This window comes from Palaemon carinicauda, chromosome 29 (genome assembly GCF_036898095.1).
Source record: "Palaemon carinicauda isolate YSFRI2023 chromosome 29, ASM3689809v2, whole genome shotgun sequence".
NCBI classification, from domain to species: domain Eukaryota; kingdom Metazoa; phylum Arthropoda; class Malacostraca; order Decapoda; family Palaemonidae; genus Palaemon; species Palaemon carinicauda.
This window is the reverse complement of record NC_090753.1, coordinates 52358074-52372828: the sequence shown is the minus strand read 5'-3', so window position 1 is coordinate 52372828 and position 14755 is coordinate 52358074. Positions and strand designations below refer to the sequence as shown.

The 14755-nt window shown below is 38.5% G+C and overlaps 1 protein-coding gene across 1 annotated transcript; it reads right to left on the bottom strand.

Annotated features, from left to right (window-relative positions):
* Nucleotides 1-250: 250 nt before the first annotated feature.
* LOC137622577 (uncharacterized) lies at nt 251-8214 on the bottom strand. The gene is made up of 6 exons (XM_068353182.1): nt 8118-8214; nt 7159-7419; nt 6503-7017; nt 2707-2776; nt 1748-2008; nt 251-1606 (listed from the first exon to the last, which is right to left on the bottom strand). Exons 1-6 carry the CDS (start codon nt 8212-8214, stop codon nt 699-701), a joined length of 2112 nt encoding a protein of 703 aa, XP_068209283.1. The 3' UTR covers nt 251-698.
* Nucleotides 8215-14755: the final 6541 nt, after the last annotated feature.

The window sequence follows — 14755 nt, the reverse complement described above, 5'->3', positions numbered from 1 at the left end:
TGATCACGTGAGTGCGCCCGGGAATGTCCGACATTACCTCTCTGTAGCGGCTAAGGAGAGCTTCCAGATTCTGCTTTTGATTTTCCTGCAATTCCTTATTCAGATTGGCTTGTTCCCAAGTAGGTGAAGGACCAGTATCAGGCACTAGTAGGGGCGAGAAATCCTCCTGTGGATCCTCCTCGACCACTGCAATTGTACCTCCACTTTCTCGAACTTCTACAGAAGTTTTATTCCTAGGAATGTAAGCTTTAAGCAAGTTAGCATGATTAAAGTTTCCTTTTCCCATTTATTTGAATTTCATAATCCATCTTCCCCCTCACACCAACAACAGGAAAAGGACCCTTCCACTGAAGTAACAATTTATTATTAGCCTTGGGTAATAGTAAGAGAACTTCACTGCCAATTTTAAATGTTCTATTTTTAGCCTTTTTATCATAAAAGAATTTATATTTACCTTGCGACTTCCTCAATTCCTCTTGGGCCAACTTACAAGTTTCTTCTAATTTTTCTCGAAGGTTGAATACATAATCGTAAGTAGTTCTTACCTCTTCTTCATTTCTCTCCTTATCCCACAAATCTCTCAGAATAGCTAAAGGGCCACGCACCGTTCGCCCGTATAATAATTCAAAAGGGGAAAACCCCATGCTTGCTTTTGGAGATTCTCGGTATGCAAAGAGAACTGCTGGCAGGTATCTATCCTAAGTAGTAGGTTGTTCAGCACACATCTTTTTAATCATAGATTTCAACGTGCCATTGAACTTTTCAACTAGCCCATTCGCCATCGCATGATAAGGGGTTGTAGGAAGATGCTTGATTGACAAAAGACCTCTAACTTCGTCCATCATCTGCGATGTAAATTGACTGCCTCTATCAGTCACCATTTCTTCAGGAATCCCAACTCTGGAAAAGAAACTTAACAAGGCATCAGCTACACTCTCAGTTTCGATAGATGGTAAGGCTAATGCTTCAGGGTATCTGGTTGCATAATCAACCATGGTCAGGATATATTTGTTACCAGAACTACTTCTTGGCAAAATAGGTCCTATCAAGTCAACAGCAACACGTTTAAAAGGAGTGTCAATGAGCGGTACCTCTCCCAAAGGTACCTTTCCAACTTTTCCTTTAGGATAAGTTTTCTGACAAATGTCACACGACTGACAGAATCTCTTTACTGCTGCCCCAATACCTGGCCAGTAAAACTCCTGCCTTATTCTACCTAAGGTCTTCTCAGCACCCAAATGACCTCCAAGTATTCCTTCATGTGCCATGCTCATCACACCCTCTCGAAGCTTAAATGGTAATACTAGTTGCTTGTGTTCAATACCTCTGTCTGAATATATTCTGAACAATAATCCTCTCTCCAAAACTGCCTTACCTTTTCCATCTCTAGTAATAGCTTTACCAGTTCTTGCATCATCTCGCAGAGATCTTAAGCTTGGATCCTCTTCTTGCTCTTTCTGAATTTCCTTTGAATCCATGTCCCAAGAAATCTTAGAGTCTGACGTTTTCAGCTTTTGGAATGCAGATTTAGATGTCTTTGCCCCAGCTCTCGTTAATACGGCACCGGAAGTGGGTTCCTCCAACCTTGTTGCTCCAGGGATGTTACCTATAATGAGATCATAAAGAGGGTCCTCCATACACACAGCAAGGGTAGTACCCGTGAAAAATGGCGATTGAATATATATTTCAGCCAAAGGATAAGTTTCTACAAGATTCTTGTTCATATATCGAATCCTACTGTACTTACCAGTAAAACATTCAACAGGCACCAAGTCTTTTTTAGCTACGACAGTTGTACAACCAGTGTCCCTCAAAACTATCACTGGGTTTCCGTATAAACTACCCTCCTTGACAGGCATATCAGAAGCAACACTTGCCCACTCAGTATGATCATTTTTAAACACTTCATTATTTATATCCGCAACAGGATCCTTAAAATTACCTTTACGGCCCTTTTTGGTCCAACAAACAACTTCTCCTGCTGCAGCATGACCACTTTTCTTGGATCCTTTTGCATGTTTAGGCAACTAGAAACCTTATGACCTACTTGTCCACATTTAAAACACTTAATAGAGGGTGGACATCTAATGGGTTTAGCCATCTGCTCAGGAAGAGCTTCCCCGGATAAGTCAACTCTGTCACCACGTACTGTAGAAAAATATTTAGAATTATGAAATAAACCTCCATGAGCTTGAACATAACTTTCAGCTAAATCAATCATTTTGTTAAACGATAATGGTAATCGCTCTCTCAGATGTACCTGCAACTGCCTGCCACAACTCTGCAAAAATTGCTCCATAAGAAATAAATCAGTTAAGCCTTCACAAGTCATTTCACACTTCGACATTTCAATCCACCTCTTCAAGAGATGTCTTAATCTAGACACAAACTGTTGAACTAGCTCATTCTTCTGAGGTTTAACTGACCGAAACTTTACTCTGAAACCTTCCTCAGTACAATCAAATCTTTTCATAAGTGATTCAGAAACCTTATTATAATCCAAAGCATCCTCAGGTGAAAGTCTAACGTAAACTTCCAAAGCTGCACCCTTTAAATGTGAACTTAGAATTATAGCCCAATCCTCTTTAGGCCACTTAGCTGCACTGGCAAGAACTTCAAACCTCCTAAGATATGCATCAATATCATCTTTGTTTTCATCAAAATCAGGAATAGAAGGACCTTTAACTTTGACTCTTACCTGGTTACCTTCAGTGTCGGAGCCTCCGGTATTAACTGGCGAGTCCTTTATTTCTTTTTGCAGTTTTAATTTCTCAATCTCCCGTTTTTGCAAACATTCTTGCATATTATACAAACTAATCTCATGAGCTCTATCTCTCTCACTTTTTTCACGTTCATATTCACGCTCCTTTTCTTTCTCTATGCGTTCCCTTTCTCTTTCCTCACGAGCAGCTTCTAGTTTTTCACGTTCTAATTCTCGTTCCTTATTTCTAATATCCCTTAAAGCACTTTGTTCATCAATTACAAATCTTCTAAGATCTTCGCCTTCATAACCAAGCTCTTTTCCGAGAGCTGTTAATTCCGCGATAGAAGACATACTTACAGACTGATTTTAAGATTACTCAATTTTAACACAATTTATCTTTTAAACCACTGTCTACATCCTGTCACGGTCGCCAGATGTCACAAGTTCTATTCACTAATTAATATATTTAAACACAAGCTATGCAATAGCACTTGAAGGTTCTTTTAGTCTTTTAAATGATGTAGACGAAGTGGTGATAAACAAGTATAAGAGTTTTTTTCAAAAGTTTTAATTATAACATTAGCAAAAAAGAATACATAACATTTAATTGATAATAAAAGTGAATAATATGGAATAGTCACGTGGTTATAATAAATGACAAACAAATATCAAAAAACGGTGATCATTTCATCAATAATAATGTACGTAACAAATTAACAAAAAGAATACGTAACATTTAACTGATTGCTATCTGATTTTACATTATATATATAAGCAATAGGTATCTTATTTAACAATAACCAAATACAGTGAAAAGATAAAAAGTACACTCGCGACTACTGCCGTGCGGTCGGTCACTTATCCCATGTGCATAAGGCCACAACCCTCAAACATGCTTTCGTGTCTTCGACAGGCCAATAAACACGCTCTCTCTCTCTCGATCATAGCGACCAGTGCACATTTTACGATTACCGTAACATTTACCATTAAACACCAAGCACCAATACTTCGGTGACGATAAACAACCAACACTGACGAAGACCACTTTCAAGTAGGGCTGATATATAAAATCCTAGGTGGCAGGGATCTCGACCTCTTCCGCACAACAGCACCACGAATGCACTCCCGAGTTATTTCTGGTGATCCCCATTTCACCTCTGAAGAGAGAGAAACAGTAACTAAACAACTGTCCAAAACAAAATATCACAACCAATCTTCATGGTAACAAGACTTCGTTGGTAATAACAGTTGGGTCTTTAACTCGGCTTAACTCTGAAATCCCTATATACATACAAACATTACTTACTATGATTTTAAATATAGTAATAACCTAAATAATAAACATATATATAAGTACACGGTGACAATACCTCCCCCCTTAAAAAAAGAAAATAACAATTTTCTGTACTTGCAGCTTATATATCAGTTTCACATCTGCTCAAATAATCAGCTCCAACATTCTCTGAGCCTTTTATAACTCTTATATTGAAGTGATATGGTTGTAGACTCAATGACCATCGCATTAATCTTGGATTTAATTCTCGAGCAGTTTGAAGATAAGCCAAGGGCTTGTGATCAGTCTCCAGAACGAAGGATCTTCCATACAAATAGACTGCGAACTTCTCTATCCCTCAGACTATGGCTAGGCACTCCTTCTCCACGGTAGCATACTTAGTTTCCCTTGATAGCAATTTTCTACTTTCATAGGCAATCGGACGCTTCACTCCATCCACTTCTTGCAGAAGTATGGCACCCAATCCAGCGTTCGAAGCATCTGTACGTAATACGAATTCAGCCTGCAAATCTTGAAGTAAAAGAATAGGCTTGGCAGCAATTTTGTTCTTAAGAGAAACAAACGCCCGGTCATGCATTTCCTTCCACAAAAGGTTATTAGGCTGATTTTTCTCGGTAAGATCTGTAAGACAGGACGCGATGGTAGAGTAATTTGGAATGAATTTGCGATAATAACCGCATAATCCCAAAAATGAACGCAATTCCTTCTTGGTCCTCGGATGTTTTGCACCAACAATTTTCTCCACTTTGTCTTTAATAGGCCACATTTTATTACCGCCTACAAAGTGTCCCAAATATTCAATTGAATACATGCCAAAGAAACATTTAGTAGGTTTAGCAGTTAGTCCAGATTTTTTTAGTCTACTCAAAACTTCTTCCAAAAGATACAAATGCTCTTCCCAAGTTTTTGAATGAATTATCAATTCATCTAGAAAAAAACTCACACCCTCTAAACCTGCAAATAAACTTCTCATCATCTTATTGAAAGTGGCTGGGGCATTCACAAGCCCAAATGGAAGCACTTTAAACTGGTACAGTCCTAAATCTGTTTGAAATGCAGTATACTGTTTACTATCCTCATCCAAAGGAATTTGCCAATATCCGCGGGATAAATCCATATTAGAGAAATATATACTTCCAGTTAAGCTGGCAAATATCTGCTCAGGGTCACACATAGGCTCACTATCAAAAATAGTTAAGGCGTTCAATCTTCTAAAATCTAGACAAATTCGCTTTGAGTTATCAGGTTTCGAAACCACTACCATAGGGGCTGAATATGGAGAACTTGAAGGCTCAATAATATCCAAAACTTTCATAGATTCTATTTCTGAATTCACATCTCTGCGTAAAGCATAGGGAATTTTGTAGGGTTTTACTTTAACAATTTCTTCTCTTACCAACCTGATTTGGTGTTTGATCACGTGAGTGCGCCCGGGAATGTCCGACATTACCTCTCTGTAGCGGCTAAGGAGAGCTTCCAGATTCTGCTTTTGATTTTCCTGCAATTCCTTATTCAGATTGGCTTGTTCCCAAGTAGGTGAAGGACCAGTATCAGGCACTAGTAGGGGCGAGAAATCCTCCTGTGGATCCTCCTCGACCACTGCAATTGTACCTCCACTTTCTCGAACTTCTACAGAAGTTTTATTCCTAGGAATGTAAGCTTTAAGCAAGTTAGCATGATTAAAGTTTCCTTTTCCCATTTATTTGAATTTCATAATCCATCTTCCCCCTCACACCAACAACAGGAAAAGGACCCTTCCACTGAAGTAACAATTTATTATTAGCCTTGGGTAATAGTAAGAGAACTTCACTGCCAATTTTAAATGTTCTATTTTTAGCCTTTTTATCATAAAAGAATTTATATTTACCTTGCGACTTCCTCAATTCCTCTTGGGCCAACTTACAAGTTTCTTCTAATTTTTCTCGAAGGTTGAATACATAATCGTAAGTAGTTCTTACCTCTTCTTCATTTCTCTCCTTATCCCACAAATCTCTCAAAATAGCTAAAGGGCCACGCACCGTTCGCCCGTATAATAATTCAAAAGGGGAAAACCCCATGCTTGCTTTTGGAGATTCTCGGTATGCAAAGAGAACTGCTGGCAGGTATCTATCCTAAGTAGTAGGTTGTTCAGCACACATCTTTTTAATCATAGATTTCAACGTGCCATTGAACTTTTCAACTAGCCCATTCGCCATCGCATGATAAGGGGTTGTAGGAAGATGCTTGATTGACAAAAGACCTCTAACTTCGTCCATCATCTGCGATGTAAATTGACTGCCTCTATCAGTCACCATTTCTTCAGGAATCCCAACTCTGGAAAAGAAACTTAACAAGGCATCAGCTACACTCTCAGTTTCGATAGATGGTAAGGCTAATGCTTCAGGGTATCTGGTTGCATAATCAACCATGGTCAGGATATATTTGTTACCAGAACTACTTCTTGGCAAAATAGGTCCTATCAAGTCAACAGCAACACGTTTAAAAGGAGTGTTAATGAGCGGTACCTCTCCCAAAGGTACCTTTCCAACTTTTCCTTTAGGATAAGTTTTCTGACAAATGTCACACGACTGACAGAATCTCTTTACTGCTGCCCCAATACCTGGCCAGTAAAACTCCTGCCTTATTCTACCTAAGGTCTTCTCAGCACCCAAATGACCTCCAAGTATTCCTTCATGTGCCATGCTCATCACACCCTCTCGAAGCTTAAATGGTAATACTAGTTGCTTGTGTTCAATACCTCTGTCTGAATATATTCTGAACAATAATCCTCTCTCCAAAACTGCCTTACCTTTTCCATCTCTAGTAATAGCTTTACCAGTTCTTGCATCATCTCGCAGAGATCTTAAGCTTGGATCCTCTTCTTGCTCTTTCTGAATTTCCTTTGAATCCATGTCCCAAGAAATCTTAGAGTCTGACGTTTTCAGCTTTTGGAATGCAGATTTAGATGTCTTTGCCCCAGCTCTCGTTAATACGGCACCGGAAGTGGGTTCCTCCAACCTTGTTGCTCCAGGGATGTTACCTATAATGAGATCATAAAGAGGGTCCTCCATACACACAGCAAGGGTAGTACCCGTGAAAAATGGCGATTGAATATATATTTCAGCCAAAGGATAAGTTTCTACAAGATTCTTGTTCATATATCGAATCCTACTGTACTTACCAGTAAAACATTCAACAGGCACCAAGTCTTTTTTAGCTACGACAGTTGTACAACCAGTGTCCCTCAAAACTATCACTGGGTTTCCGTATAAACTACCCTCCTTGACAGGCATATCAGAAGCAACACTTGCCCACTCAGTATGATCATTTTTAAACACTTCATTATTTATATCCGCAACAGGATCCTTAAAATTACCTTTACGGCCCTTTTTGGTCCAACAAACAACTTCTCCTGCTGCAGCATGACCACTTTTCTTGGATCCTTTTGCATGTTTAGGCAACTAGAAACCTTATGACCTACTTGTCCACATTTAAAACACTTAATAGAGGGTGGACATCTAATGGGTTTAGCCATCTGCTCAGGAAGAGCTTCCCCGGATAAGTCAACTCTGTCACCACGTACTGTAGAAAAATATTTAGAATTATGAAATAAACCTCCATGAGCTTGAACATAACTTTCAGCTAAATCAATCATTTTGTTAAACGATAATGGTAATCGCTCTCTCAGATGTACCTGCAACTGCCTGCCACAACTCTGCAAAAATTGCTCCATAAGAAATAAATCAGTTAAGCCTTCACAAGTCATTTCACACTTCGACATTTCAATCCACCTCTTCAAGAGATGTCTTAATCTAGACACAAACTGTTGAACTAGCTCATTCTTCTGAGGTTTAACTGACCGAAACTTTACTCTGAAACCTTCCTCAGTACAATCAAATCTTTTCATAAGTGATTCAGAAACCTTATTATAATCCAAAGCATCCTCAGGTGAAAGTCTAACGTAAACTTCCAAAGCTGCACCCTTTAAATGTGAACTTAGAATTATAGCCCAATCCTCTTTAGGCCACTTAGCTGCACTGGCAAGAACTTCAAACCTCCTAAGATATGCATCAATATCATCTTTGTTTTCATCAAAATCAGGAATAGAAGGACCTTTAACTTTGACTCTTACCTGGTTACCTTCAGTGTCGGAGCCTCCGGTATTAACTGGCGAGTCCTTTATTTCTTTTTGCAGTTTTAATTTCTCAATCTCCCGTTTTTGCAAACATTCTTGCATATTATACAAACTAATCTCATGAGCTCTATCTCTCTCACTTTTTTCACGTTCATATTCACGCTCCTTTTCTTTCTCTATGCGTTCCCTTTCTCTTTCCTCACGAGCAGCTTCTAGTTTTTCACGTTCTAATTCTCGTTCCTTATTTCTAATATCCCTTAAAGCACTTTGTTCATCAATTACAAATCTTCTAAGATCTTCGCCTTCATAACCAAGCTCTTTTCCGAGAGCTGTTAATTCCGCGATAGAAGACATACTTACAGACTGATTTTAAGATTACTCAATTTTAACACAATTTATCTTTTAAACCACTGTCTACATCCTGTCACGGTCGCCAGATGTCACAAGTTCTATTCACTAATTAATATATTTAAACACAAGCTATGCAATAGCACTTGAAGGTTCTTTTAGTCTTTTAAATGATGTAGACGAAGTGGTGATAAACAAGTATAAGAGTTTTTTTCAAAAGTTTTAATTATAACATTAGCAAAAAAGAATACATAACATTTAATTGATAATAAAAGTGAATAATATGGAATAGTCACGTGGTTATAATAAATGACAAACAAATATCAAAGAACGGTGATCATTTCATCAATAATAATGTACGTAACAAATTAACAAAAAGAATACGTAACATTTAACTGATTGCTATCTGATTTTACATTATATATATAAGCAATAGGTATCTTATTTAACAATAACCAAATACAGTGAAAAGATAAAAAGTACACTCGCGACTACTGCCGTGCGGTCGGTCACTTATCCCATGTGCATAAGGCCACAACCCTCAAACATGCTTTCGTGTCTTCGACAGGCCAATAAACACGCTCTCTCTCTCTCGATCATAGCGACCAGTGCACATTTTACGATTACCGTAACATTTACCATTAAACACCAAGCACCAATACTTCGGTGACGATAAACAACCAACACTGACGAAGACCACTTTCAAGTAGGGCTGATATATAAAATCCTAGGTGGCAGGGATCTCGACCTCTTCCGCACAACAGCACCACGAATGCACTCCCGAGTTATTTCTGGTGATCCCCATTTCACCTCTGAAGAGAGAGAAACAGTAACTAAACAACTGTCCAAAACAAAATATCACAACCAATCTTCATGGTAACAAGACTTCGTTGGTAATAACAGTTGGGTCTTTAACTCGGCTTAACTCTGAAATCCCTATATACATACAAACATTACTTACTATGATTTTAAATATAGTAATAACCTAAATAATAAACATATATATAAGTACACGGTGACAATACCTCCCCCCTTAAAAAAAGAAAATAACAATTTTCTGTACTTGCAGCTTATATATCAGTTTCACATCTGCTCAAATAATCAGCTCCAACATTCTCTGAGCCTTTTATAACTCTTATATTGAAGTGATATGGTTGTAGACTCAATGACCATCGCATTAATCTTGGATTTAATTCTCGAGCAGTTTGAAGATAAGCCAAGGGCTTGTGATCAGTCTCCAGAACGAAGGATCTTCCATACAAATAGACTGCGAACTTCTCTATCCCTCAGACTATGGCTAGGCACTCCTTCTCCACGGTAGCATACTTAGTTTCCCTTGATAGCAATTTTCTACTTTCATAGGCAATCGGACGCTTCACTCCATCCACTTCTTGCAGAAGTATGGCACCCAATCCAGTGTTCGAAGCATCTGTACGTAATACGAATTCAGCCTGCAAATCTTGAAGTAAAAGAATAGGCTTGGCAGCAATTTTGTTCTTAAGAGAAACAAACGCCCGGTCATGCATTTCCTTCCACAAAAGGTTATTAGGCTGATTTTTCTCGGTAAGATCTGTAAGACAGGACGCGATGGTAGAGTAATTTGGAATGAATTTGCGATAATAACCGCATAATCCCAAAAATGAACGCAATTCCTTCTTGGTCCTCGGATGTTTTGCACCAACAATTTTCTCCACTTTGTCTTTAATAGGCCACATTTTATTACCGCCTACAAAGTGTCCCAAATATTCAATTGAATACATGCCAAAGAAACATTTAGTAGGTTTAGCAGTTAGTCCAGATTTTTTTAGTCTACTCAAAACTTCTTCCAAAAGATACAAATGCTCTTCCCAAGTTTTTGAATGAATTATCAATTCATCTAGAAAAAAACTCACACCCTCTAAACCTGCAAATAAACTTCTCATCATCTTATTAAAAGTGGCTGGGGCATTCACAAGCCCAAATGGAAGCACTTTAAACTGGTACAGTCCTAAATCTGTTTGAAATGCAGTATACTGTTTACTATCCTCATCCAAAGGAATTTGCCAATATCCGCGGGATAAATCCATATTAGAGAAATATATACTTCCAGTTAAGCTGGCAAATATCTGCTCAGGGTCACACATAGGCTCACTATCAAAAATAGTTAAGGCGTTCAATCTTCTAAAATCTAGACAAATTCGCTTTGAGTTATCAGGTTTCGAAACCACTACCATAGGGGCTGAATATGGAGAACTTGAAGGCTCAATAATATCCAAAACTTTCATAGATTCTATTTCTGAATTCACATCTCTGCGTAAAGCATAGGGAATTTTGTAGGGTTTTACTTTAACAATTTCTTCTCTTACCAACCTGATTTGGTGTTTGATCACGTGAGTGCGCCCGGGAATGTCCGACATTACCTCTCTGTAGCGGCTAAGGAGAGCTTCCAGATTCTGCTTTTGATTTTCCTGCAATTCCTTATTCAGATTGGCTTGTTCCCAAGTAGGTGAAGGACCAGTATCAGGCACTAGTAGGGGCGAGAAATCCTCCTGTGGATCCTCCTCGACCACTGCAATTGTACCTCCACTTTCTCGAACTTCTACAGAAGTTTTATTCCTAGGAATGTAAGCTTTAAGCAAGTTAGCATGATTAAAGTTTCCTTTTCCCATTTATTTGAATTTCATAATCCATCTTCCCCCTCACACCAACAACAGGAAAAGGACCCTTCCACTGAAGTAACAATTTATTATTAGCCTTGGGTAATAGTAAGAGAACTTCACTGCCAATTTTAAATGTTCTATTTTTAGCCTTTTTATCATAAAAGAATTTATATTTACCTTGCGACTTCCTCAATTCCTCTTGGGCCAACTTACAAGTTTCTTCTAATTTTTCTCGAAGGTTGAATACATAATCGTAAGTAGTTCTTACCTCTTCTTCATTTCTCTCCTTATCCCACAAATCTCTCAGAATAGCTAAAGGGCCACGCACCGTTCGCCCGTATAATAATTCAAAAGGGGAAAACCCCATGCTTGCTTTTGGAGATTCTCGGTATGCAAAGAGAACTGCTGGCAGGTATCTATCCTAAGTAGTAGGTTGTTCAGCACACATCTTTTTAATCATAGATTTCAACGTGCCATTGAACTTTTCAACTAGCCCATTCGCCATCGCATGATAAGGGGTTGTAGGAAGATGCTTGATTGACAAAAGACCTCTAACTTCGTCCATCATCTGCGATGTAAATTGACTGCCTCTATCAGTCACCATTTCTTCAGGAATCCCAACTCTGGAAAAGAAACTTAACAAGGCATCAGCTACACTCTCAGTTTCGATAGATGGTAAGGCTAATGCTTCAGGGTATCTGGTTGCATAATCAACCATGGTCAGGATATATTTGTTACCAGAACTACTTCTTGGCAAAATAGGTCCTATCAAGTCAACAGCAACACGTTTAAAAGGAGTGTCAATGAGCGGTACCTCTCCCAAAGGTACCTTTCCAACTTTTCCTTTAGGATAAGTTTTCTGACAAATGTCACACGACTGACAGAATCTCTTTACTGCTGCCCCAATACCTGGCCAGTAAAACTCCTGCCTTATTCTACCTAAGGTCTTCTCAGCACCCAAATGACCTCCAAGTATTCCTTCATGTGCCATGCTCATCACACCCTCTCGAAGCTTAAATGGTAATACTAGTTGCTTGTGTTCAATACCTCTGTCTGAATATATTCTGAACAATAATCCTCTCTCCAAAACTGCCTTACCTTTTCCATCTCTAGTAATAGCTTTACCAGTTCTTGCATCATCTCGCAGAGATCTTAAGCTTGGATCCTCTTCTTGCTCTTTCTGAATTTCCTTTGAATCCATGTCCCAAGAAATCTTAGAGTCTGACGTTTTCAGCTTTTGGAATGCAGATTTAGATGTCTTTGCCCCAGCTCTCGTTAATACGGCACCGGAAGTGGGTTCCTCCAACCTTGTTGCTCCAGGGATGTTACCTATAATGAGATCATAAAGAGGGTCCTCCATACACACAGCAAGGGTAGTACCCGTGAAAAATGGCGATTGAATATATATTTCAGCCAAAGGATAAGTTTCTACAAGATTCTTGTTCATATATCGAATCCTACTGTACTTACCAGTAAAACATTCAACAGGCACCAAGTCTTTTTTAGCTACGACAGTTGTACAACCAGTGTCCCTCAAAACTATCACTGGGTTTCCGTATAAACTACCCTCCTTGACAGGCATATCAGAAGCAACACTTGCCCACTCAGTATGATCATTTTTAAACACTTCATTATTTATATCCGCAACAGGATCCTTAAAATTACCTTTACGGCCCTTTTTGGTCCAACAAACAACTTCTCCTGCTGCAGCATGACCACTTTTCTTGGATCCTTTTGCATGTTTAGGCAACTAGAAACCTTATGACCTACTTGTCCACATTTAAAACACTTAATAGAGGGTGGACATCTAATGGGTTTAGCCATCTGCTCAGGAAGAGCTTCCCCGGATAAGTCAACTCTGTCACCACGTACTGTAGAAAAATATTTAGAATTATGAAATAAACCTCCATGAGCTTGAACATAACTTTCAGCTAAATCAATCATTTTGTTAAACGATAATGGTAATCGCTCTCTCAGATGTACCTGCAACTGCCTGCCACAACTCTGCAAAAATTGCTCCATAAGAAATAAATCAGTTAAGCCTTCACAAGTCATTTCACACTTCGACATTTCAATCCACCTCTTCAAGAGATGTCTTAATCTAGACACAAACTGTTGAACTAGCTCATTCTTCTGAGGTTTAACTGACCGAAACTTTACTCTGAAACCTTCCTCAGTACAATCAAATCTTTTCATAAGTGATTCAGAAACCTTATTGTAATCCAAAGCATCCTCAGGTGAAAGTCTAACGTAAACTTCCAAAGCTGCACCCTTTAAATGTGAACTTAGAATTATAGCCCAATCCTCTTTAGGCCACTTAGCTGCACTGGCAAGAACTTCAAACCTCCTAAGATATGCATCAATATCATCTTTGTTTTCATCAAAATCAGGAATAGAAGGACCTTTAACTTTGACTCTTACCTGGTTACCTTCAGTGTCGGAGCCTCCGGTATTAACTGGCGAGTCCTTTATTTCTTTTTGAAGTTTTAATTTCTCAATCTCCCGTTTTTGCAAACATTCTTGCATATTATACAAACTAATCTCATGAGCTCTATCTCTCTCACTTTTTTCACGTTCATATTCACGCTCCTTTTCTTTCTCTATGCGTTCCCTTTCTCTTTCCTCACGAGCAGCTTCTAGTTTTTCACGTTCTAATTCTCGTTCCTTATTTCTAATATCCCTTAAAGCACTTTGTTCATCAATTACAAATCTTCTAAGATCTTCGCCTTCATAACCAAGCTCTTTTCCGAGAGCTGTTAATTCCGCGATAGAAGACATACTTACAGACTGATTTTAAGATTACTCAATTTTAACACAATTTATCTTTTAAACCACTGTCTACATCCTGTCACGGTCGCCAGATGTCACAAGTTCTATTCACTAATTAATATATTTAAACACAAGCTATGCAATAGCACTTGAAGGTTCTTTTAGTCTTTTAAATGATGTAGACGAAGTGGTGATAAACAAGTATAAGAGTTTTTTTCAAAAGTTTTAATTATAACATTAGCAAAAAAGAATACATAACATTTAATTGATAATAAAAGTGAATAATATGGAATAGTCACGTGGTTATAATAAATGACAAACAAATATCAAAGAACGGTGATCATTTCATCAATAATAATGTACGTAACAAATTAACAAAAAGAATACGTAACATTTAACTGATTGCTATCTGATTTTACATTATATATATAAGCAATAGGTATCTTATTTAACAATAACCAAATACAGTGAAAAGATAAAAAGTACACTCGCGACTACTGCCGTGCGGTCGGTCACTTATCCCATGTGCATAAGGCCACAACCCTCAAACATGCTTTCGTGTCTTCGACAGGCCAATAAACACGCTCTCTCTCTCTCGATCATAGCGACCAGTGCACATTTTACGATTACCGTAACATTTACCATTAAACACCAAGCACCAATACTTCGGTGACGATAAACAACCAACACTGACGAAGACCACTTTCAAGTAGGGCTGATATATAAAATCCTAGGTGGCAGGGATCTCGACCTCTTCCGCACAACAGCACCACGAATGCACTCCCGAGTTATTTCTGGTGATCCCCATTTCACCTCTGAAGAGAGAGAAACAGTAACTAAACAACTGTCCAAAACAAAATATCACAACCAATCTTCATGGTAACAAG

Bases quoted from the DNA above. Each gene is read 5' to 3' on its own strand.
- LOC137622577 (XM_068353182.1), bottom strand. From the start codon at position 8,214: ATGCAAGAATGTTTGCAAAAACGGGAGATTGAGAAATTAAAACTGCAA. The intron at 7,018-7,158 runs GTAAGTACAGTA...ATCTCATTATAG, and splicing joins GCCTGTTGAATGTTTTACTG to GTAACATCCCTGGAGCAACA. The intron at 2,777-6,502 runs GTACCGCTCATT...CAAAAACGGGAG, and splicing joins GAAAGGTACCTTTGGGAGAG to ATTGAGAAATTAAAACTGCA.